Here is a 23,139-nt window from a genome sequence, read left to right on the forward strand (position 1 = left end):
CCTGGAGCAGCAGAGGCTTTTGCTTCCCCACCATTTAGGAGGGAAACGCACCTAAAGTTCCCACTCCCGACCCACGCCAGATCCCGCTCTTTCCGCTTCCCTTCATTTGTCAGTGGGTGGGGCCGTTGCAGCGGCGCGCGGCTGCTCATGTGGGGCGGGGCAGGCACGGCAGGCCTCCCGCCTCAGCAGTGCCCAGCCGCCTCCGCCGCCGCCTGGGCCAGAAATCGGAGCTCCTGGAAACCGCAGCACGGCTGAGAGTAAGGGCGGGGCTGAGCGTCACGTGATGACGTCGCCTCGCGTGCGGCTGTTGCTAAGTTGACAAGAAAACCCCGCGAAAATCTAGACTCTTTGTGTTGCACATTTTGTTGATTTCCCCACTGTCTTCCTCTCCTCCAACCTCCGGAGAGAGATTTAAAAAAAAAAAAAAAAAAAATCCCAAGCGCTGTCGGGACCCGGAAGCGGAAAGGGCATCTTTGAGGTCGATACTTCCGGGTCACTGGGAGAGTGCGGGATTCCGGGGCCGAGAGCGGGTGGCGGATCCGGGACCTCGCGTGATTCTCGGAACCCGAGCAGGAGCGGCGTCTGTGGCTATGGCTGTGACTCTGGACAAAGACGCTTATTACCGGCGAGTGAAGAGACTGTACAGCAATTGGCGGGTGAGATAGATCCCGTAATTTTCCCTGGGGAGCCCCCTCTGCCATCCCATAATAACCCCGTTTCTCGGCGCCCTTTTTTCCTTTTCCGTCGGGAATTCCCGGTTTCAGTGTCGCGCCCCTTTAGTTGCTGCAGGACCATTCACCGCAGGCCGCCCCCAGCGCCGCCCCGGAACAGGGAATCCCCCGCAATCACCCTGCCCTGCGGCCACCACCATCTTCCCCGCGTGCTGGCCCTGGTCATGCAAAACAGCCTCCTCTCACGGTCTCTTCCCGCCCTAGAAGAGGCATCATCCTTCCCTCCCACTCCGTGATCACGTCTTGCTGCCCCCCTCCTGCAGTGTTCATACACACCCACGCACTCGCTCTGTCCTTCCAGAACCAGAGTATTCCGCCCCAGGTCCCGCCAGAATTACAACCTTCTTCGTAAAGGGTGGATGGAGGGGCTGGTAGGATGTGATCGGGCTTTTCGTGTTTATCGTTTGCGGGGCTTTTGCTGGAGTTAAAAAAAAAAATACTAATCACGCGCAACCGTCTCATGTTCTAGGCCCTGCCGTGGGTAACAGAGAAACCTAATGCTGAAAACCTGCAAGCTTTAGTAATGCAAAAACGATGTGATGCCTAAAACCTCATTAGTTCTCCTCCTTGGTAGAGTATCCGGGGCACGTGTTGAGAAAAAGCTGTTGCAGTCCCTAGTATTTTAATGATTGGGTAATTTTGCCGCTTGAAAAATGTCCACGGTTAAAATTTTTATGATAGTAATTTATCAGTTCATATATTTGATTGCATCCTGTGGTGCAGGCTGAGCTGTCTTGAGTCTGGCCTCTGAACTCTGTCATCCAGGGAAACTAAAACTAATAAAGACTTTTTAAAACCTGAAAAACGTCCTGACAAAAATGATCAGTTCTGATTTCAGCATTGTAAATTGCCTTTCAAAGAGACCCTCTACTAAAAAACAAGCTATTAAAATTGGTGAGTTCCCAGCCATTCGTATTAAAGGTTCATGTGTCTGTTTCATCTTTTGAAAATAAATGCATTAGATAATAGTAAATAAAATGGATTCTTTGTTGCGTTTTATGAAAAGGAAAAATAAGGACTTTATACAAATAATGAACATAAGTTTTAATTTGAAAATTTTGTATTGGTTAATTTCTAATGAATGTTTCACAGTTTCTTTCACTGTTACATTTTTAAATTTTAACATAATCCATGTTAGAAAAACTCTTTCTAAAAGCCGCATTGTTTTCTAGAGGTCAGTAAGTATAAATGTACAGTAATCAGAAGCCCTCTCTTCCACCTCTAGACCCTGAAATTACACATCTTTGATGTAGAGATTGTTTCTAGTCACAGTGATTCAGAGTTTATCAAGTTGTTCATCTTCTCTAGACCATTCACAAAAGCTGAGATTAATTTAGAGCTCAGAGTTCCCTTACATGATAGATAAATGCAAAACATGAGACTAGGAAAAACTTAAGGCCCGAAGACAGATTAACAAACTTGATATTAAATGATAATCTTTAAATCCAGGGAAGTTAAATTATTGGCCCTAATTTTTTGTTTCTCAAAAATCAGTAAAATTCATCTTGGTCCTCCTACTTACATCATTTGAAGAGGTATGTTACATGTTAATGGTGTTTGAGTTATGAGCGAGATCCATATAAAATGTACTCACTAGCAAAATTTGTGGCTAATATGAAATCTTACTTGAATAAACTTTCTGCTTTCTTGTAACTGTAAATTTTAATAACTGCCCAGAACCCACCTGTAGAATTCCTTTTTGCATGGACAGCCTTTCCAGGTTACAGTATTTTCATTCTGATCTGCTTAAGCATAGATCATGGTTGTCTGGGGTATGGGGTAAATTCTGTTTGCTTATTCTCTTAGCTGTAGCAGAAAGATAATGAAATATATAGGTGCATAATACAGTTTTTCTTTACATTTTTCCTTTTTTAATAAGAAAACTAGCATTGAGATAAGGGAATAAGTTGAAGTTAACTATATAAATCCCAAGCTTTGTATTGTCAGCATCCATCTTCAAAGAACTACCCATTATGACAAAAGTTCACAAACTAGAAAACTAGTTGGGTGCCATATATACTTTTTAGTGTTAGATACCTTCAAGCATAAGGTTTTCAGAACTGTGTTGTGTGTGGGAGCTCCAACTCTTCAGCCACATAGAGTAGAAGAAAACCAAAAAACTAACCTTGTTTTGTTTTGTTTTTTAAATAAGAACAGGAGTTAATGTGGCTCCTTATCTCACTTATCTGCAAATTGAGTTTGGGTTAGATACATATTGTGAGGCTATTGCAAGTAAGATATTTCTTTTTTCTTTTAATTTTTTTTTTAAGATTTTATTTGAGAGAGCGCACATGGGCATGAGTGAGGGGAGAGGGAGAGAATCTCAGACTCCATGCCCAGTGCGGAGCCCATCTCATGGCTCAGTCTCAGCCCTGAGATCATGACCTGAGCCAAAGTCAAGTCGGACGCTTAACTGACTGAGCCACCCAGGCGTCCCAGGAAGATATTATTTCCTAATTACAATTTTCGTACTTATGTCCTAAAAATAGTTGTAGCATCACATACTTCTCTTTCAATAGAAATTGCTAAAACATCAATGAGAAATAGTGTCATTTGAGAGATGAGGAAAAAGCTCAGTCAAAAATCAGGAGATCTCTGTAGTGACTAGAAGTTATTACTGTTTTATGACTGTACTTGGATGTTTGAGTCTGGTCCGGTCCTGCCTCTTATTTATTTATTTTTTTAAAGAATTTATTTATTTGAGAGAGAGAGAATAAGAGATAGAGATCACGAGAGGGAAGAGGGTCAGAGGGAGAAGCAGACTCCCTGCTGAGCAGGGAGCCCGATGTGGGACTTGATCCCAGGACTCCAGGAACATGACCTGAGCCGAAGGCAGTCGCTTAACCAACTGAGCCACCCAGGCGCCCCTGCCTCTTATTTTTTAAATTAGAACTGCTGTGAGCAGAAAGGGTGTGTAGCGCCTGTCTATTTCTGTGTTAGAAAACTCCAGGGGGTAGTGGTGGGTCATGAGAGTGGGCTGTGGGCTTCTCCTCTGACCTTTTAACTGGGTCCTTATTCAGGGCTCCCACCTTTTCAGCATTGTGATCATTTTTAACCAGGTATTATGATTAGTACCACATGGGGTATGAGGTGAAGGAGGTTAGTCACCATTCTGCAGTTCCAGCTTTTTTTTTTAAGTTTTTTTTTTTTATTTGACAGCACACACGTGGGGGGGAGGGGCAGAGGGAGAGGGAAAAGCAGACTCCCTGCTGAGGGGCTCCTTCCCAGGATCATGATCTGAGTGAAGGCAGACGCTTAACTGACTGAGCTACCCAGGTGCCCCAAGTTCCAGCTTTTTGAGAACCAAGGGAAACAATATCCAGGCATACCTATAACCCATTTGAGACCTACCTCTCGGCATCCTGCTATGAGTGAACCTTGACGTCAGTCATTTGCCTCTTATCCCAAAAGAATTCTGTAAAATGTCAGAATTTGCAGTTGTTTTCAAAAGGAATGCTGATCCAGTGCATTCATTCATGTGTCTGTATGCCATCAGTCAGGATTGAAATGGTGGGTGGCTCTAACCCTAAAAAGTTTGTGCCTATGGAGAAAACTATATGCTATAGTGTCAATGTTTCTCTCAGTTGCCGCTTTCTGACTCTCCTGATTTTTGTCATGGACAAGCTTTGTGTTCTGGATTGCTCTCCAAAGCTAGGCAGTTACTGTCTATGGCTTAGGACGGTTCTTTAAAATACAGGCAATACCCATACTACTTTGAGCAATGATAATGGGTTACTTCTACGCATCTCTGTTCTTCATGGCTCTTTTATCTTGAGGTAGAGAAAGGTTTAAGTAATGCACTGGTCTCTTGACTTCAAGAAGAGGAGAGCTAGATGGAAGTAAATGCCTGGACAGGTTGGGATTCATTTATTCTTGCATGCTCAACTTTTATAGTCTACTCTAGTTACCCACTTTCTTACATTTATTTTTTATCCCTATTACCAAGTGTGGTGCCTGGTGTGTAGTAGGCACTCAGTGAACAGTGGTGGCAATTTCTGAGCTTTCATGCAACCGTTTCTTGGTTTGAAGGGACTTCTGTCCGGGCTATGTGTAAGTGGCCGTAAGTTCTTCCTTTCCTAGAACTGTTCACCTCTTGTCCCTATGTAATCCCATATGTAATGTATTCTCCAAATTGTATTGGTTTGGATGATAAATTATATCCTAGCTATAACCAGGGACTTAAAAATGTTTCCTCTTTTAATGTAATACCTTGGTTCAAAGGAAGTTGGTTGTTCCTATGCCGCAGTATTTCCACAATCTTTATCATTCTGATACTACCTTCACAATTTCTGCTAATTTCTTATTATCTATATGTACCTTGCACTTTATTTTTTTTAAAGATTTTATTTATTTATTTGACAGAAAGAGATACCACGCACAAGCAGGGGGAGGGATAGAGGGAGAAGCAGACTCCCTGCTGAGCAGGAAGCCCGATGCAAGGCTCGATCCCAGGACCCTGGGATCTTGACCTGAGCTGAAGGCAGACGCTTAACTGACTGAGCCACCCCAATGCCCCTGTACCTTGCTCTTTAAAAATTGTTTTTAGGGGTGCCTGGGTGGCTCAGTCGTTAAGTGTCTGCCTTCGGCTCAGGTCATGATCTCAGGGTCCTGGGATCGAGCCCCACATCAGGCTCCCTGCTCCGCGGGAAGCCTGCCCTCTCCCACTCCCTGCTCCACGGGAAGCCTACCCTCTCCCTCTCCCACTCCCCCTACTTGTGTTCCCTCTCTTGGTGTGTCTCTCTCTCAAATAAATAAAATCTTTTAAAAAAATGGTTTTTAAGCGTAATACATGTATACATTGTGGCATCTGGGTGGCTCAGTCAGTTAAGCATCCAGCTCTTGATTTTGACTCAGGTCTTGATCTCAGGCTCATGAGTTCAAGCCCCGCATTAGGCTCCGTGCTGGGCATGGAGCCTACTTAAGAAAAAAAAAAAAGGTAATACATGTATAGGTTTTTAAAAACCAGGTAGTTCTCAAAACCTTAAAAACTAGTCACCTGCCCCAGAAGCAATGACTTTTAGTTCTTTGCTTCATATTTTCTATATGTGCTGCTGAAGTGCGCACATCTTCTGCTTCATATTTTGAAATACTATTGGGCGCCTGGGTGGCTCAGTCTGTTAAGAGGCTGCCTTCAGCTCAGGTCAGGGTCCTGGGATCAAGCCCCGCATCGGGCTCCTTGGGCTCCTTGCTCAGCGTGGAGCCTGCTTCTCTCTCTCTCCCTCCACCTGCCGCTCCCCCTCCTTGTGCTCTCTCTCTCTGTCAAATAAATAAAATCTTTAAAAAAAAAAACCTATCTATATACTGTTACTTCTTCGTTTGTCAATTTTCGGTATTAACTGTTGTTTTGGTAGTTTAAGATTTAAGTTTAATTTTTGTATTACCATCAAATTTAGTTTAACTTCTCTACCTCCTAGTACTTTTTAAATCTCTTCCTCACAAATGGTTATAAAAAGCTTCCAACATACAGAAGTGAAAGAATTTTATAGTGAACACCTGTGTACCCACCACCTAGATTAACAATATTTTATTATACTTTATCACATATCTACACCTCTTGATAAGTTTTTTTCACAATTTTTATTAAAATCAGTAGTCAGTTTACATTTTTTTGCTCACTTAGATGAAGTCATAGAGTACAATTTCCTTCTCTACAGTTTTTCATTTTTCCTGATAATGATCCTAAATTTTATTCCTTTTTAAAATATCGCTAGCCCCATTTTTTTCCTGCAGTTGTCATAATCTTATCAGTCTTTTATTTTAACATTCTCACACTCGTCAGGTATTTTATTAACTCTGTGTTTGTTTTTTTAGCCACCCGCACCTCTCCCGTCCCGCAGCCTTATGTTATATTGTTCTGTCTGTGCAGGTTGTACTCCGGGCCCGTTGAACTTGGGACTTTCCAATGTTGGGTCCCCTATGTCCTACAACCCTTGTCTTGATTTGTTTTTTCTTTGTTAGAGCATTTCCTCTAAGAGGTTCTTAAGAAAGGATATAGATAGAGAATATGTGTTTCCTGAGCTGTTGTGTGTCTTAAAAAGTTTTACTCTATCTTCACTTTTGGTTAGTAATACAGCTCAGTGGGAATAAAATTCAAAGTTGAAAATCTCTCAGAATTCAGCTCAGAATTTTGAAGCTATTTGTCAGCCTTCAGACTTTTTCAGTATTACTTTTCAGAGGCAGATGGGTCTTTTTCCTGATCCAATATATATAGCCTGTTCTCTCTGAAACATTTAGAATCATCTCTATGCTTTGGGTTTTGATATTTCACTGCCTTGGTAGGAGTCTTTTTTTTCTTTTCTTTCCCCTCCTTGCATTGAGTTGGGAAGTAGGGGGCCCGTTTAGTCTCAGGACTCAGTGCCCTTCTGTGGTAGAATTGTTCATTATTGGTACTTTCTTCCCTCTGTTTCCTCAGTGATCTCTTGTTTTCCCCTGAAATTTCCATTCAGGAGGTTTAGGTCTCAGCTTAAGTTTGTTGGTTATTTTTCGGTTTTATTTCCTAGCTCTGTCTTCTGTTTACAGTATTGCTTCTTAACTTTATTTTCCCGCTTTTTATTGAATTTTTAAAAATTTTCAGCCATTTTTAATTTCTAGGAGTTCTTGTCTATTCTTTTGTTGTTTCATGGATGTGCTGTATTTATTTATCTTATAGGAGGTGTTTTAATTTAATTTTTATCTTCTGTCCTCTGTCTGTTTCCTCTGAGTTTCCTTGCTTTCTCTCTTACGTATTGGAGACTTCACAGAAACCAAAATAAGTCTTGGCTATACCCATCTGTATTAAGAATAAGGCCATAACGAACTGGTTGGCAGCTCTGCATGAATGGGGCCTCTCAACTAGTTAGGGGTAACTGTAGAGTGAATAGGCTTGCTTATTCCATGGAGGACTCCCAAATGTCAGTACCTGAAGGTTCTTTCTGAATTCAGTGAGGATGTGCAAAGAAAAATCCCCTCAATTCTTTTCTTCGGGACATTTGTTCCCAATTATGGTCATTCAAAATACAAACTTTCATTTAATTTTCTAAAAATTAGTACTTGCCTTCTACTGGGCCTAATATTTGAGTCTATAGCCTTTTTGAGCCCATTTTTCCAGAGAATAAAGTCTTCTTGCATAGGGATTAGGTGTTGTCTCAGGACTTACAAGAACCTGGGGGGTGGGGTAGGGGGTTGAGAGGGGTTTCCCCTCTCTTAAACTTACTGACCAGACCTTCTGTTTTTAGTCCTGAACTCATCCAAGTTCGATGTACCCTGTTCCCTTATCCCTGATACTTGGTGCCTCCTAAGTTCTGAGTTCATTGGGGCTCTTTGAGATATGCATATCTACTGGTACCTTACCAGTGAGAATATTTGTCAAATATTCTTGGGGTGTAGCTGCCACAACTGTGCTTAGTCATTTCCCACTCTTTGTCCTCTTTTCATCTTCCAAAAACTGTTGATCTCTTTAAACCTAAATATATTCAGAAAGGATACTTTACATCACTATGAATGGAAAGTTGTGTCACTTTCCAGAAATAAAATGTAGCTGTTAAAAAATAAAGACAATGTAAGCACAACAGCATTATTAAATTGTAGCAGGTGTTAAGGACTAGCGTTAAACAGATATCTTTTTTTAAATTTTATTTATTTTTATTTTAATTCCAGTATAGTTAACATACAGTATTATATTTGTTTCAGGTGTATAATATAGTGACTCAGTGCTTCTGTATGTTACTCTGTTCTTCAAGATAAGTACACTCTAAATCCTCATCACCTGTTTTCACCCTTCCCCCCACCCACCTCCCCTCTGGTAACCATCAGTTTGTGCTGTATAGTTAAGAGTTTAGGGGCGCTTAGGTGGCTCAGTCAGTTAAGTGGCTGCCTTCTGCTCAAGTCATGATCTCAGGGTCCTGGGATCAAGTTCCACATCAGGTTCCCTGCTCGGTGGGGAGCCTGCTTCTCCCTCTCCCGCTCCCCCTGTTTTTGTGCTTTCTCACTCTCTTTCTCTGTCAAATAAATAAATAAAATCTTAAAAAAAAAAAAAGTCTGTATCTGGGTTTGTCTTTTACCCTTTGTTTTGTTTCTTACATTCCACATAGTGAAATCATGTGGTATTTGTCTTTTTCTGATTTATTTCACTTAGCATTATACTCTCTAGCTCTGTCCATGTCGTTGGAAATGGCAAGATTTCATTCTTTTTTTTTACAGCTGAATAATAATCCATTGTGTATATATGTACACCACATCTTCTTTATCTGTTCATCTATTGATGGATTCTTGGGCTGCTTCCATAATTTGGTTATTGTAAATAATGCTGCAGTAAACATAGGGGTGCACATATCCTTTCAAATTAGTGTTTTTGTATTTTGGGGAGGGGGTAAATACCCAGTGGCACGATTACTGAATTATAGGGTAGTTCTATTTTTAACTTTTTGAGGAACTCCATACTGTTGGCCACGGTGGCTGCACCAGTTTGCATTCCCACCAACAGTGCACAGTGTTCCTTTTTCTCCACATCCACCCATACTTGTTGCTTGTAATTTTGATTTTAGTCATTCTGACAGGTATAAAGTGGTATCTCATTGTGGTTTTGGTTTGCATTTCCCTGATGATCAGTGATGTGGAGCACCTTTTCATGTGTCTGTTGGCCATCTGTATGTCTTTAGAGAAATGTCAGTTCATCTCTTCTGCCCAATTTTAATCAGATTATTTGTTTTTTGTGTGTTGAGTTGAATAAGTTCTTTATATATTTTGGATATTAACACTATATCAGATATGTCATTTGTAAATATCTTCTTAAACAGGTAGAGTCTTGATATGATCAAGTAGATTTAAAGAGAAAAATAGGTAACTTTTTTTGCTAGGTAATTGAATATTTAAAAGCCACATCTGGGATCACCTAAAATCATTTCCTGTATGAGTTGTACACAGACTTTCAGAAAGTGCACATATTCTGTACTAATATTCTGTGCACATACTCTATACTAATAATGCAATTGACAGCCAATCTTTGACACCAGTAACTGTAGTGGTGTGGTACACAGTAAAATTTTTAACAACAAATAGCCTTTTGGTCTATAATAATGATGACAAATAAATAGTAGTTACTGTGAGTTAAGCACTGTTCAAAGCAGTTTATATACATTAGCTCATTTAATTCTCACAGCAATATTTATGATTGAGGAGAGTGGGACATAGAGAGGTTAGGTCACAACAAGCGGTGGGATTAGGGATTCAAACCCAGGCAGTCTGTTTTCAGTGAGCCCTTACCAATAGGCTTTAGTGTCTCTAAATACAGTAGGCAGACCTTGATACCTATTGCTTGCAGTTGCTGAAGAAATTTCTGTTAAATTTAAGAAGTCACCAATACTAACATCTTACCTGAAAAGTTTGTCAAATGACCCTAAGTCTCTTTATAGGTAAAAATCAGAAACCTTCCAGAGGGATTCATTTTTATATTTAGGATCCTAATGAAATTCTCATCTGATTTGTTAAATGAAAGAGATAGAGGTGGTAGGAAAAGTATAATTTTATCTGATACGCTATGGCTGTATGCTAATAAAAAGTATTTTACGTTTAATGTGTATTTTAATTAGGCTTTCAGCACTTTTTAAAAAGTCTGAATTATCATGAGTGTGAGGACTGCTTATAGATTTGTGTGGGAGTTTTAAGTGTGCCAGGTGTTGATCGGGGTTTTGAATATGGTCATGCATATTGCATGTCAATTTTTATCGCGAGGGTTACAGATGATAAATAAATGCAAGGCACAGAAAAAAAGTGGCTGCTCAGTAAACTGTTATTCCCATCTGGAACACCTGTTGCAGCAAGACTTGGATATCGAGTGGACCAAACAGAATGGAAGGTGGCAGAATTTGGAGACAGAAAGGGTTTGGTGGATGTTGAGAATCTGTGCACACCAGGGGTCACTGCTGCAAGATGGTTCATCTAGAAGGGGGAGCACAGGGATCACAAGTCCAGATCTGACCAGGTCTCAGGTCTGAGTTCTGAAGATCAGCCCAAGCAGAAGAGATCAGGTGGGAGTCTGAGGCCATTTAAGCAGCACAGAGTTGAGCCCCACCTCCCTCTAATAGCCAGGCTGCCACTTGGAATTGGATGTAGGACTGGTCCTGGGACAAGGGCTGTGTTAGCCGTGTAGCATTTTTCTCTTTTTTCCTTTTTTCAACCAGCCCACTCTACTCTAATATTTTAAAACAAATTCCAGGGACACCTGGGTGGCTCAGTCGTTAAGCGTCTGCCTTCAGCTCAGGTCATGATCCCAGGGTCCTGGGATCAAGCCCCGCATTGGGCTCCCTGCTCCGCGGGAAGCCTGCTTCTGCCTCTCCCTCTTCCCCTGCTTGTTGTCCCTCTCTCGCTGTGTGTCTCTCTGTCAAATAAATAAAATCTTTAAAAATAAAAAGTAATAAATTCCGGACATTTTTTTTTAAAGATTTTATTTATTTGACAGAGCAAGAGAGCACAAGCAGGGGGAGCAGCAGAGGGAGAGGGAGAAGTAGGCTCCCTGCTGAGCAGGGGCTCAACACGGGGCTCCATCCCAGGACCCTGGGATCATGACCTAAGCTAAAGGCAGACGTTTAACCGACTGAGCCACCCAGGCGCCCCTCCAGACACAATTTAATCTGAAAATATTGTATATACACATATATATAAAATAAAATTTATAAAAAATATTTTACATTATTCTGTGTTATGTTACTTCAGGTAACTTATGTAAGTTTTATAAACAAATAACTAAAAATCTCCCATAGTTTCAGAAGACTCTTTTCAGATGTGATCTGTATAAAGCATTTGTACTCCTTATAAGGTTTGAAAATACGAAACAGCATCCCAGATTTTGCTGTCTAAGATACTTGGTTTTATTGTAACCCTTTTCATTGAATCACATTTTAAGAAAAATTTTCTCTAAATTCATTATCTTTAAATACATAAAATTCTCCAGTTACTGCATTTCTCTCCTGAGTTAGAGCCCACTGGTTTTTGTGAAGAATCAGTCAAGAACTTTGTATGAAATGGTCAGAGCAGCTGGGTTCCAAGAGAAATTAGGATTCATCCTCTCACCTTTGTGATTGGCAAAGGAAAACTAGGCATTTTATACGAATTGAAATCCTTGGGATGGTTGAGTTTGGTTCCACATCTGCTTGAAAGAGCTGAATATGTGGGCCGTTTTCTCTCTCTCCCTATTTTCAATTTTATTGAGATCCCTTTGGTTGATTTTCCCATATTATTAGTGATTAAGCTACATGATTACACGCTATATGCTTTTAAGAAATGTATTACTGTGTATTTTGAATTTTTATACATGTTGATACCTTTTTCTTTGTTGAAAAATATTGACTGAACCAAGACTTCAAGTTTCAAAAAATACAATGACTTTTTGACTAATTTCAGTGGTGTTTTTTGCAGATAGATATTTTGGGGTGGGGGATATAGATTGATCTGTATCTAGAACCTATAAGCATTAAATATAGGCAGGCGCCTGTTGCAAATTTTGGGAGGTTATCAAGGTAGTGGTAATATTATTGCCACAAAATCCAGGTTTATTGAAGAATTGGAGTATATGTAGCAAAAATTGAGAGGAGAGAATGTCTGATGCCAAGACTAGTGTGTTAATGTGCTATGGTATAGGAATAATATAGCACAGTGGTTCTCAGACTTTGATAGCGGGACCCTTTACATTCTTAAATTATTCAGGACCCCAGTGAGCCTTTCTTTATATTGGTTGCATCAAGTATAGAGAGAAAATCATACATACTTGAAGCTGGAAGGGGGGGTTATTTTCATAACCTTTTAAGATAATTATGGATATACTTTGTTACGTTGAAACTCGAGAAGTAAAATCTTGTAAATCTTGTAAAAGTTAGTTGTAATTTAGAATTTGAAACCACAATATTATACTTTTTATACTCAGGTTATTGTACCTTTGATCCTTTACCCATGTATGACTTTGTAACAATCATGCATTGGTTCTCTCAGTTGTGTAGATCTTCTAAACGTTACACATTTCATTATATGATTTCAAAGAATCATGTTTGTTAATATCACCACTAGTTTTATCAGAAAAGTCTTAAGTAGGGAAGCTGTCTAAGTTCACAGTGGCAAGTCAACTATTTCAGAATTCTAATTTTTGCTTGAAAACTCAAATGTTATCATTAACTACATAAGACATCATTCATTTTCCTTGAAACAACAGGATCACTTCATTCATTTTCAAGAAAATGTATGCTAGATACCCAGGTCTGCTAAATGGGTCCTTCAACTTCTTATTCAAATAATTGTAGTTTTCCTTAAGACAGCCATCATACTTAACTGTACACATAGAAGTGCTTTGTGTGTACGTCCCATTTCTTTACACAGAATATTGAAAAGACATGCTCAAGGATTGGGATTTCTTACTATTAATCATTTTTGCTGCATCAAAGACATTCTTAGAGAAACTGCCCATCCCCCCCCTTCCAGTAGTGAAGTGTGCAGTAGTAAAGAATTACTTTGGTGCCACTGCCTTGATTCATGTTAAAGCTCTAGGTGTTTTAACTACCATTGCTTTTGCATCATCAGTGAGAACTAATGATAAAACTTTACCAACCTGAAGGAAAACGTTTTCTCACTGAAAATCAGTGGGGGAATACAGAGTTTCTATGTGGTAACTCTTTTGTCCTGTGTTTATTTTGTTGTGGTAGAGAAATTCAACAGAAATCTTAATTGATATTATATTTGGATTCTTACTGGCAACCAGAAGCCTAGACGTGAAGAGTCTTATTATAGATGTTTTTCTTGACTTTATAGGGCAAGTTAGAGATTTGACCATCTAGCCCATAATTACCAGTCTGTTGGTCTTACAGAGTTATTCAAGAGTAGCTAGTTAATGGTTGGAAGACTCACACTTCTCAATTTCAAAACTAGTTACAAAGCAGCAATAATCAAAACAATATGCTGTTAGTGTAAGGATAGAAACATAGATAATGGAATAGAATTGAGAATCCAGAAACAAACCTTCATATTTGCATCACCTGATTTTTTTTTTTTATATTTATGTATGTATTAGACAGAGAGCGCACGCCAGTGAGGGGGGACAGAGAGAGAGAACTTCAAGCATCCTCCCTGCTGAGCACAAGGCCCAATGCCTGGCTTGATTTCATGACCCTGAGATCATGACCGAAACCCAGAGTCAGATGTTTAGCAGACTGAGCCACCCATGCGCCCCAGTGTCATTTGCTTTTTTAAAAATATATAATTTGGTTTTTGACCAGGACAGTTCAATGGGGAAAGAACAGTCTTTTCAAACTGGATATCCCTATGCAAAAAAATGAGCTTAGGCCCCTTCCCCATACCATTCACAAAAATTAACTCAAAATTAATCATTAGATCTAAATATCAGAGCTAAAACTATAAAACTGCTATAGAAATACAAGTAAATCTTTATGTCCTTGGATTAGACAAAGCCTTCTTAGATATGAGATGAAAAGCACAAGAAAATAATTTGGGAGTCCTTCAAAATTAAAAATTTTTGTGTTTCTAAGGGCAGCATCATTATGAAAGTGAAAAGAACCCACTGAATGGAGAAAAATTTGCAAGTCATATCTGACAAGAGACTTATATCTGGAATATAAAAGCAACTCTTACAACTTAATAAAGCAATAATTCAGTTACAGAATGGGCAAAGAATCTGAATAGGCACTTAAAGGTAGACAAATGGTCTGTAATCCTGTGAAAAGGTGTTCAGCATCATTAGCTGTCAGGGAAATGCAAATCAAAACTACAGTGAGTTACTACTTCACATGCAGTGGATGGCTCTAATAAAGTCAACAAAGGTTGGTCACAATGTGGAGAATTTGGAACCCTGATAGATTGCTGTTGAGAGGATAAAATGGTACAGTCACTTTGGAAAACAGTCTGGTTAAACCATTAACCTCAAAAAGTTAAACATAGAGTTAAACATACGACCTAGCAATTCTTCACCTAGCTATATACTCAAGTGTGTATACACAGAAACACACATGAGTGTTCATAGCACCATTTTTCATAATAGCCAAAAAATGGCAACAACCCAGATGTCCAGCAGTTGATGAATAGATACTATGTGGTAGACTGTTATTCAGTGACAGAAAGGACTAAGTACACTGACATATGTTACAACACGGGTGAACCTTGAAAGCATGTTAAGTGAAAGAAGCCAAACACAAAGGCCATGTATATGAAATGTCCCAAATAGACGAATCTGTGGAAACAGGTTAGATTAATGATTGCATACAGCTGGGAGGAGATGTGTAGTGATTGCTCATGGATTTCTTTTTGGGGAGATGAAAATGTTCTAAAATTAGACTGTGATGGTTGCATAACTCTGAATACACTAAAACCATTGAACTGCACACTTTAAATGGTTGAATTGTGTTGTCTGTGAATTCTATCTCAATAAAGCTCTTTAACAAACAGAGTAACTAATGACTGTGAGGCTGCCAAGCGAACATGTACCTTAAAGTTGACATTTCTTTTTTTTTTTTTTTTTAAGATTTTATTTATTTATTTGACAGAGACAGAGAGAGGGAACACTAGCAGGGGGAGTGGGAGAGGGAGAGGGAGAAGCAGGCTTCCAGCGGAGCAGGGAGCCCGATGGAGGGCTCGATCCCAGGACCCTGGGATCATGACCTCAGCTGAAGGCAGATGCTTAACTGACCGAGCCACCCGGGTGCCCCAAAGTTGGCATTTCTATTAGGAAAAAAATTATATATACCCTGAGTAAATACTGAAGTAGCCCAGTTTTACGAGGATAAAAAGACAATGACCAAATTACCCACTCTTTACTTTTCAGAAAGGAGAAGATGAATATGCCAACGTTGATGCCATTGTTGTATCAGTGGGTGTTGATGAAGAAATTGTTTATGCCAAATCAACTGCCTTACAGGTGAGCGCTTTATGGCAGTCTTAGCCCTGAATCGACTTGCGCTGTTCACATGGTAGTGACTAGCCACATTAAAAATTTAATTCCTCAATCCCAAGTCTCAAGTACTCAGGTACTGGCTACCATGTTAGAGCGGGTAGAGAATATTTCCATCATCACTAAAAGGTGAGTGGACCCAAAAAAAAAAAAAAAAAGAATTAAAGTAAACACATTCTTCTATAGACAGAAACAACTATACTTCACCTAAAAAAAGAAACATAAAAGTTTACTGGAGAGTGCTTAGAACATAAGGAAAGAGAAGTCTGTAAATTGGGATATAACCAAAATCTAACTGAATTAAGCAAAACAGTTCTTCCTCTTTTATTTTTTTAAAGATTTTATTTATTTGAGAGAAGGGGGAGCATGAGTGAGGGGAGGGGCAAAGAAGGGGAGGAGCAGACTCCCCGCTGAGTGTGGAGCTGGACCGGACACGTGGCTTGATCTGAGGACCCCAGATCATGATCTAAGCCGAAGTCAGACGACTAACCGACTGAGCCACATAGCGGCCCAGTTCTTTTTCTTTTAGTTAGTCTTTGGGGACGCAGGGTTTTTAAGGTCTCCACTCTGCCATACACAGAGTCCAGCCCGTGGTGCAAAATTTGCTAGCGCTCTAGCCGTTATATCTGCGTTCCAAGCAGAAAGAATGGAGAAAGGGGAAAAAAATGGAGACCTCCTTCCCTTTATAAGGAGACTTGCTTGAAGTCTCACAGAATACTGCTACTTACAACTTCTTGGCCAGAACTTAATGGCCATACTTAGCTGCAAGAAAGGATGGGAAATAGTCTTCATGCAGAGTAGTGTGCCCAGCTAACAATCCCGTCTTTCTGAGGAAGAAGAAATGAATAATTGGTAGGCAACTGGCAGTCATTGGGGGAGCTAGAATGTGCAGTTCCCTGATGTGCTACTTTGTCCCTGGTTTTATGCATTTCTGTCCTATTAAACAACAGTATATCCTGTAAACACAAATTATCCAAAAGAAGTGATGGTCTTTATTATGGACTATTTCAAACATCAAAGTAGATAATATATTGAACTCCCACGTACCCATTATCCAATAAATTGCCAGCTCTTGGCCAGCTTCATTTCATTTGTATCTACATCTGTATTATTTTGAAGCTAATTCCGGATACCTTATTTTATAAATATTTCTGAATAAGTGCATCAATTTTTTTATCTGTAAATGCTGTTGTCACATACTGTCTTTTCCTATAGACATGGCTCTTTGGTTATGAACTGACTGATACTATCATGGTCTTCTGTGATGACAAAATCATCTTTATGGCCAGCAAGAAGAAAGTGGAGTTTTTAAAACAGATTGCCAACACTAAGGGCAATGAGAATGCTAATGGAGCCCCTGCTATCACTCTACTGATACGGGAAAAGGTCAGAACTAATAAAGAACGTGTCATAAATATGAGAGAATGTTTAAAGTGATGAATAGAAATGCTTTCTAAGAATTTAAAAGAATACAGAGGAAGATTTTAGCTGACTGTGGTTGCTGTTACAAAGTTCTGTCACATCTTTGTTGTGTTTGTTAAGAAGAAAAAAGTTCAATAACCCTGTCAGTTCTGCAGCAGAATCACTTTATCTGTCCATTCTCGAGGATACTGTCAGCTGGTTTTTTTCATCTTAGTACCTTCATTAGAATAAATAACTTTTTTTTTAAGTCATCTCTACCTCCACTGTGGGGCTCAAACTCACCACCCTGAGATTAAGAGCCACATGCTCTACTGACTCAGCCAGCTGGGTGCCCCTAGAATAAATAACTTTAAATGCCCTTAAGGAAACAGATATACTTCCTTTTCAGTTTTTATCACATGATTTTTTTTTTAAGATTTTTTTGAGAGCGAGCATGTGAGCATGCACACAGGCACCTGTGGGTGCGTGTGCTGCGGTAGGGGAGGGGCAGAGGGAGCGGGAGAGAGTCTTAAGCAGACTCTGAGCTGAGTGCAGAGCCTGACACTGGGCTCGATCTCATGACCCAGAGAGCAGACCTGAGCCGAAACCAGGATGGATGCTTAACCTACTGTGCCACCCAGGCGCCCCACATGTAATCTTTTTGTTGTACTTTCTGGCACTTTTTCTCAGAATATTGTTCACCTTGTGTGTTTTAGCTGTTCCTAAAGAAAAAGAATAGTCTTGTCAACCTACGTGGCACTTCAGGATATAAAAATATCCGAAGGAATTTTGTGTTAACTTTTAGTGTGTCATGGTCTGTCGTAAGGAAGTAGATGGGGCATGAGGAGAGAATTTATTCTCTCTGGGGTTCCAAATATTTGTCTCTGCCTGTTACTAGTAGAACATAGATGTCTAATTCTAAAACTGATTAACCCCTTTTTTTCTTTGGGGCACTGATAGAATGAAAGCAATAAGAGCAGCTTTGACAAAATGATTGAAGCCATTAAAGAAAGCAAGAATGGCAAGAAGATTGGAGTGTTCAGCAAAGACAAATTCCCTGGAGAGTTCATGAAGAACTGGAATGACTGCCTCAACAAAGAGGGCTTTGACAAAGTAAGAATACTCCTGGAAACAAACAAATTGGCAGTTGGGAAGACAAAAGTGTGACAGGCTTCCATAACAGATAGTGCAAAGTATTTGTTTTGGGAAAACGGCATTCCTTCACATTTCCATTTTTCATTCTGTTTGGCTTAGCAGTAAGCAGTTTGACTTTTCAGTCAGGGGTGAGGCATTGGGAAGATAGTTCCGCTATTTCAGAGGGAAACAAAAATCTCTTATTCCAAAAAATACGTATTTTTTCTCACTGCTCTACTGCCTGTCTTCCTCCTTCAGCCTTTACAAAATCCTTTAGAGAGGATCATTTACATTTACATTTAAATGATTCATTAATGTAATACCTATTAGAATACACACTGTGACCTGATAAAGAGCTATTTTAACTGTTTATTCAATCCAAGAAAAGAGTAGTTCAGTATTTTGTAAACTACTGATGAATCGTTTGCTAAATAACCAGATATATTCACTGATAATAGTCAAATTGGGAGGGATGCATTTCTTTTTTTTTTTTTTAAGATTTTTATTTATTTGACAGAGAGAGACACAGCGAGAGAGGGAACACAAGCAGGGGGAGTGGGAGAGGGAGAAGCAGGCTTCCTGCCGAGCGGGGAGCCCGATGTTGGGCTCGATCCCAGGACCCTGGGATCAAGACCCGAGCTGAGGGCAGACGCTTAACAACTGAGCCACCCAGGCGCCCCAAGGGAGCAATGCATTTCTTTAGCAATTCTCTGTTTACATGCTAGAAACTCTTATCACTTTGACTGCAGATAGATATCAGTGCAGTTGTGGCCTATACCATTGCTGTAAAGGAGGATGGGGAACTCAACCTAATGAAGAAAGCAGCTAGCATCACCTCTGAGGTCTTCAACAAATTCTTCAAGGAAAGAGTCATGGAAATAGTTGACGCAGATGAGGTAAATGGAGAGGGGCAAGTCTTTACTGTTTTAATGAAGCAGAAATAAGTCCCTCCCATGCAGTGCTTTTTGGTGTGTGTTCAGTTTCTTTGAAATTAGGCCTTTAATACATAAATGTATTTTTGATACATAGATTTTTTTATTTGAGAGACCACTCACGTGCGCCTGTGCATGCAGTGGGGGAGGGGCAGAGGTGGGGAGAGAGAGAATCCCAAGCAGTCTCCCTACTGAGCAGGGAGCCTTTTGCAGGGCTCAGTCTCACAACTGGAGATCATGACCTGAGCTGAAACCAAGAGTTGGACGCTCAACTGAGCCACCCAGGCGCCCTGCCATCTCTCTTTCAAACTAACTATAAACCTGCGCTTTAGTTTCTTGAGGTTATTCAGTATTTTATTTGAGAATTCCTTCTATAGCTGTAAATTCACATATTGTTCTCAAAATCGGCTTTGCAGGTATACCTCTTGTTATCTGACATGTAGACCATTTCATAAGACTTTCTTAGCGTCCCAAGTGATATCAGGGTATGTGTTGTCTTCAAACAATAATGTCCAAAAACCCAAAACTCTTTGCCACTGTTTGATGAATATTGTAAATACTGTTTTATTTCTGGGCATGCTTACAGAAAGTTCGACACAGCAAACTGGCTGAGTCTGTGGAAAAGGCCATTGAAGAGAAAAAATACCTAGCTGGGGCAGACCCTTCTACTGTGGAAATGTGTTACCCTCCTATCATTCAAAGTGGTGGCAACTATAATCTCAAGTTCAGTGTGGTGAGGTAAGTACGGGAACTTCAAAATGTAACAATAACCAGAGCGTTTCAACTTTTGGCCTGTTTTTTCTTGGACTCATGCTGGAATTCAGAAAAGTGGGAAGAGACAGAATAACCATTAGTCCGCCTTCTACATTATCTTGGTGTATTATTCTATGCATATTTCTTTTTCTTTTTTTTTTTAAGATTTTATTTTTAAGTAATCTCTATACCCAGTGTGAGGCTCAAACTCAAAACCGGGAGATCAAGAGTCACACACTCCACAGACTGAGCCAGCCAGGCGCCCTAGCTTATTTTTATTTTATTTCACATTGGTACTCATTTCTTACTTGAGCATTTATTTGATTTTGCTTTTCCAGATGATTAAAAATACCAAGAAAAAATGCAAAACATGTTGAGAAAAACCATTAAGGTATTATTAGATATGCCATAATGTAATTCTTCTAATTTTTAAAAGTATTGTAGAGAATGCTGTTTTTCCTGTTCAGGCTGAAGAGACTAGGGCTAATTCATAATGAATACTACAGTTCATAGTGGCTGGTGGATAAGTGACGCTTTCCCCTGCACTGTTGAACTATAATGAATAGAATTTGGTATATTCTTTGTCTATTTAGGACACCACAACTCAGCTTTTCACTGAATTTTTATTCTATAAGTTTTTGTCACTAATTTTACTCCCTTATAACCTGGTTTGTTTATTTAAAAAAAAAAAAGTTTAGGTCCTTCTGCTTCAGCTTTGGGATAGAGCAGGGAAAGGTAGTGATTACAGATGTTGTATGTCAGTGATACTAAGGACTTTGCTAGTTTGCGTAATGAAATACTTCTTCCTTTGGTCTCTAGTGACAAGAATCACATGCATTTTGGGGCCATCACTTGTGCCATGGGTATTCGCTTCAAATCTTACTGCTCCAACCTTGTTCGCACTTTGATGGTTGACCCTTCTCAGGAAGTTCAAGAAAATTACAACTTTTTGCTCCAACTTCAAGAGGAACTGCTAAAGGAATTAAGACATGGTGAGGTGGCTTAGAAAAGAAGGTTTGGAAATGATGTTAACAAAAATGTTTCTAGTGTTTATGTGCATTTCTATTCCTGAGGCTCTTTTTTTTTTTTTATTCCTGAGGCTCTTATACTAAAATAGAATCGGATTTTACTAACCTTGAATCATCCTAGCATTTCATTCTTCAGTCTTCTTTTAGGCATGAGTAGTTACTTTGGTTTTACATTGGTGCTTACAAAAAACTGTGACTGGTTAGGCCTCTGTGTCCAGATCTTCATAAAATACCTTGGCCTTAATACTTTTCTTTAGAAGGTTCTGAGAACTAGTATCTCTGGCAACAGAACCTGTATTGCTAATTCTACATCAAGTGGATATAAGGAATCATAGTCTAAGAACAGAACTAATAGCAACTCTGCTAAGCAAGCAATCGTCTACCTCAAAAGGCAGCAAAGTGCTTGACACCACACCTCTTTTGTCTTGAAACTCCACGCTCCCAGTTGGCTAAATGGGACTTTATATGTTCCACCTTTAAGCCACTCTATAAGCCCACCCATGTGCCCTCGCTTCTAGACACCATTCCTCCTTACGATCCCAAGTCAATCTTGAGAAATCCCATTGGAAATCGTAGTCACAGGTAGCTTGGTGAGGATAAGGACCCCTTTGAGGCCACCATATCTAGACTATTCTGGCTTGAAATGTCTATTCATATCCTAGATCGTGAAAAATTAAGCATGGAGTCCTTCTAATAGTAATTCACCCATTCAGTAGTCCTGTTTTTCCCAAAATGTGTAACTTTAATGTCATGCCATTTATCAACTCAAATTATTTCACTGAGACTACCTAGCATCCCATAGTTCTCCCGAGTCAGTGATTCTCAAGCAGTGTAATGACTTAAGTGACTAGGTAAATCGTTTTTAAAAATGCAAATTTCTAATCCCTACCACTTCGGCAGCTGCCTTTTTTTTTTTTTTTTTAATTTAAGATTTTTATTGGTGCAGTCAGTTAAGTGTGCAACTCTTGGTTTTAGCTCAGGTTGTGATCTCAGGGTCATAAGCCCGAGTTAGGCTCCATGCTCAGTGCAGAGTCTGCTTGAGATTCTCTCTCCCTTCCCTCTGCTCTTCCTGCTCGTGTGCATGCATGCACTCTCTCTCAAATAAATTAAAAAAATTTTTTTTTATTTTTTTTAAAGATTTTACTTATTTGACAGAGGCACAGTGAAAGAGGAAACACAAGCAGGGGGAGTGGGAGAGGGAGAAGCAGGCTTCCTGCGGAGCAGGGAGCCCGATGTAGGGCTCGATCCCAGGACCCTGGGATCATGACCTGAGCCAAAGGTAGATGCTTAATGACAGCCACCTAGGCGCCCCTAAAAAAATTTTTTTTAATTTATTTATTTTGGAGAGAGAGACAGCACGCGTATGCACAGGGAGGGGCTGGTGGGGAGGAAGAGGGACAAGCAGACTCCATGCTGAGCACAGAGCCCCACCTGGGGCTTGATCCCATGACCCGAGCCGAAATCAGGAGCCAGACGCTCAGGCAACTGAGCCACTCAGGCACCCCACAGCTGAATTTCTTAGTTCACACTTTGAGAAACTCTGCTTTAGGGGACAGGTGAAAAAATGTTGATAAACCGAACCAAATCAAACTTTTTTTTCCTGAAAGACACTGTTTCCTCTCTGTCTTGTCATTAGGTGTGAAGATATGTGACGTGTATAATGCTGTCATGGACGTGGTTAAAAAGCAGAAGCCTGAGCTGCTGAACAAAATCACCAAAAATCTAGGGTAAGATGTGATGATGTACATTGTCACTCTGAGACAATTTTCCTGACTGGCCATGGTCAGGCAAAATATTCTTAGATTGATTCACCCATCATTTATTGACTATTAAATATTAAACATATGCCAAACATATAGTAGTATCAGAGAATGTGAGAAAGATTTCATTTCTCCTCCCAGGGATGGGGAAAAATCTACAGAGATTTTTCCAGACCAATGTAGTAGATACCAGTAGGTGTTCTAGCTTAACTTACTAGTGTTAGGGCACATTACTTACTACATTTCCTCTTTTAGAACACCTCAGCTCACGTTTGCAAATGAAATACTCTGTGATATCCTACTATTTACATTTTTTTTTCAATTTTTATTTAATTCAGCATTTCTCAGGTGTATTTGAGCATTGAACACTTAGAAATACTTAAGAACATCTTACAGAACCAAAGACATTTTGGGAAATAAAGGCTCTGGTCAGTTTCTTTAGATGAAAATTAGTCTGGGATATATAGTTTCTTTCTGGAT

At 39.8% G+C, this 23,139-nt stretch overlaps 1 protein-coding gene across 1 annotated transcript in view; it reads left to right on the top strand.

Moving 5' to 3' along the window:
- Positions 1–482: 482 nt before the first annotated feature.
- The window catches only part of SUPT16H (SPT16 homolog, facilitates chromatin remodeling subunit), a 38,008-nt gene continuing 15,351 nt past the window's right edge, over positions 483–23,139 (top strand). The window contains exons 1-8 of the mRNA XM_028095157.2: positions 483–656; positions 15,526–15,618; positions 16,867–17,037; positions 18,013–18,165; positions 18,936–19,082; positions 19,705–19,856; positions 20,691–20,863; positions 22,536–22,626. Coding sequence (XP_027950958.1) covers positions 591–656; positions 15,526–15,618; positions 16,867–17,037; positions 18,013–18,165; positions 18,936–19,082; positions 19,705–19,856; positions 20,691–20,863; positions 22,536–22,626 — 1,046 coding nt within the window. The 5' untranslated portion in view covers positions 483–590. The remainder of the gene's footprint in view (positions 657–15,525; positions 15,619–16,866; positions 17,038–18,012; positions 18,166–18,935; positions 19,083–19,704; positions 19,857–20,690; positions 20,864–22,535; positions 22,627–23,139) is intronic.

This window comes from Eumetopias jubatus, unplaced genomic scaffold, assembly GCF_037043125.1.
Source record: "Eumetopias jubatus isolate StellerSeaLion01/CBP00866 unplaced genomic scaffold, mEumJub1_p1.0 scaffold_7, whole genome shotgun sequence".
NCBI classification, from domain to species: Eukaryota; Metazoa; Chordata; class Mammalia; order Carnivora; family Otariidae; genus Eumetopias; species Eumetopias jubatus.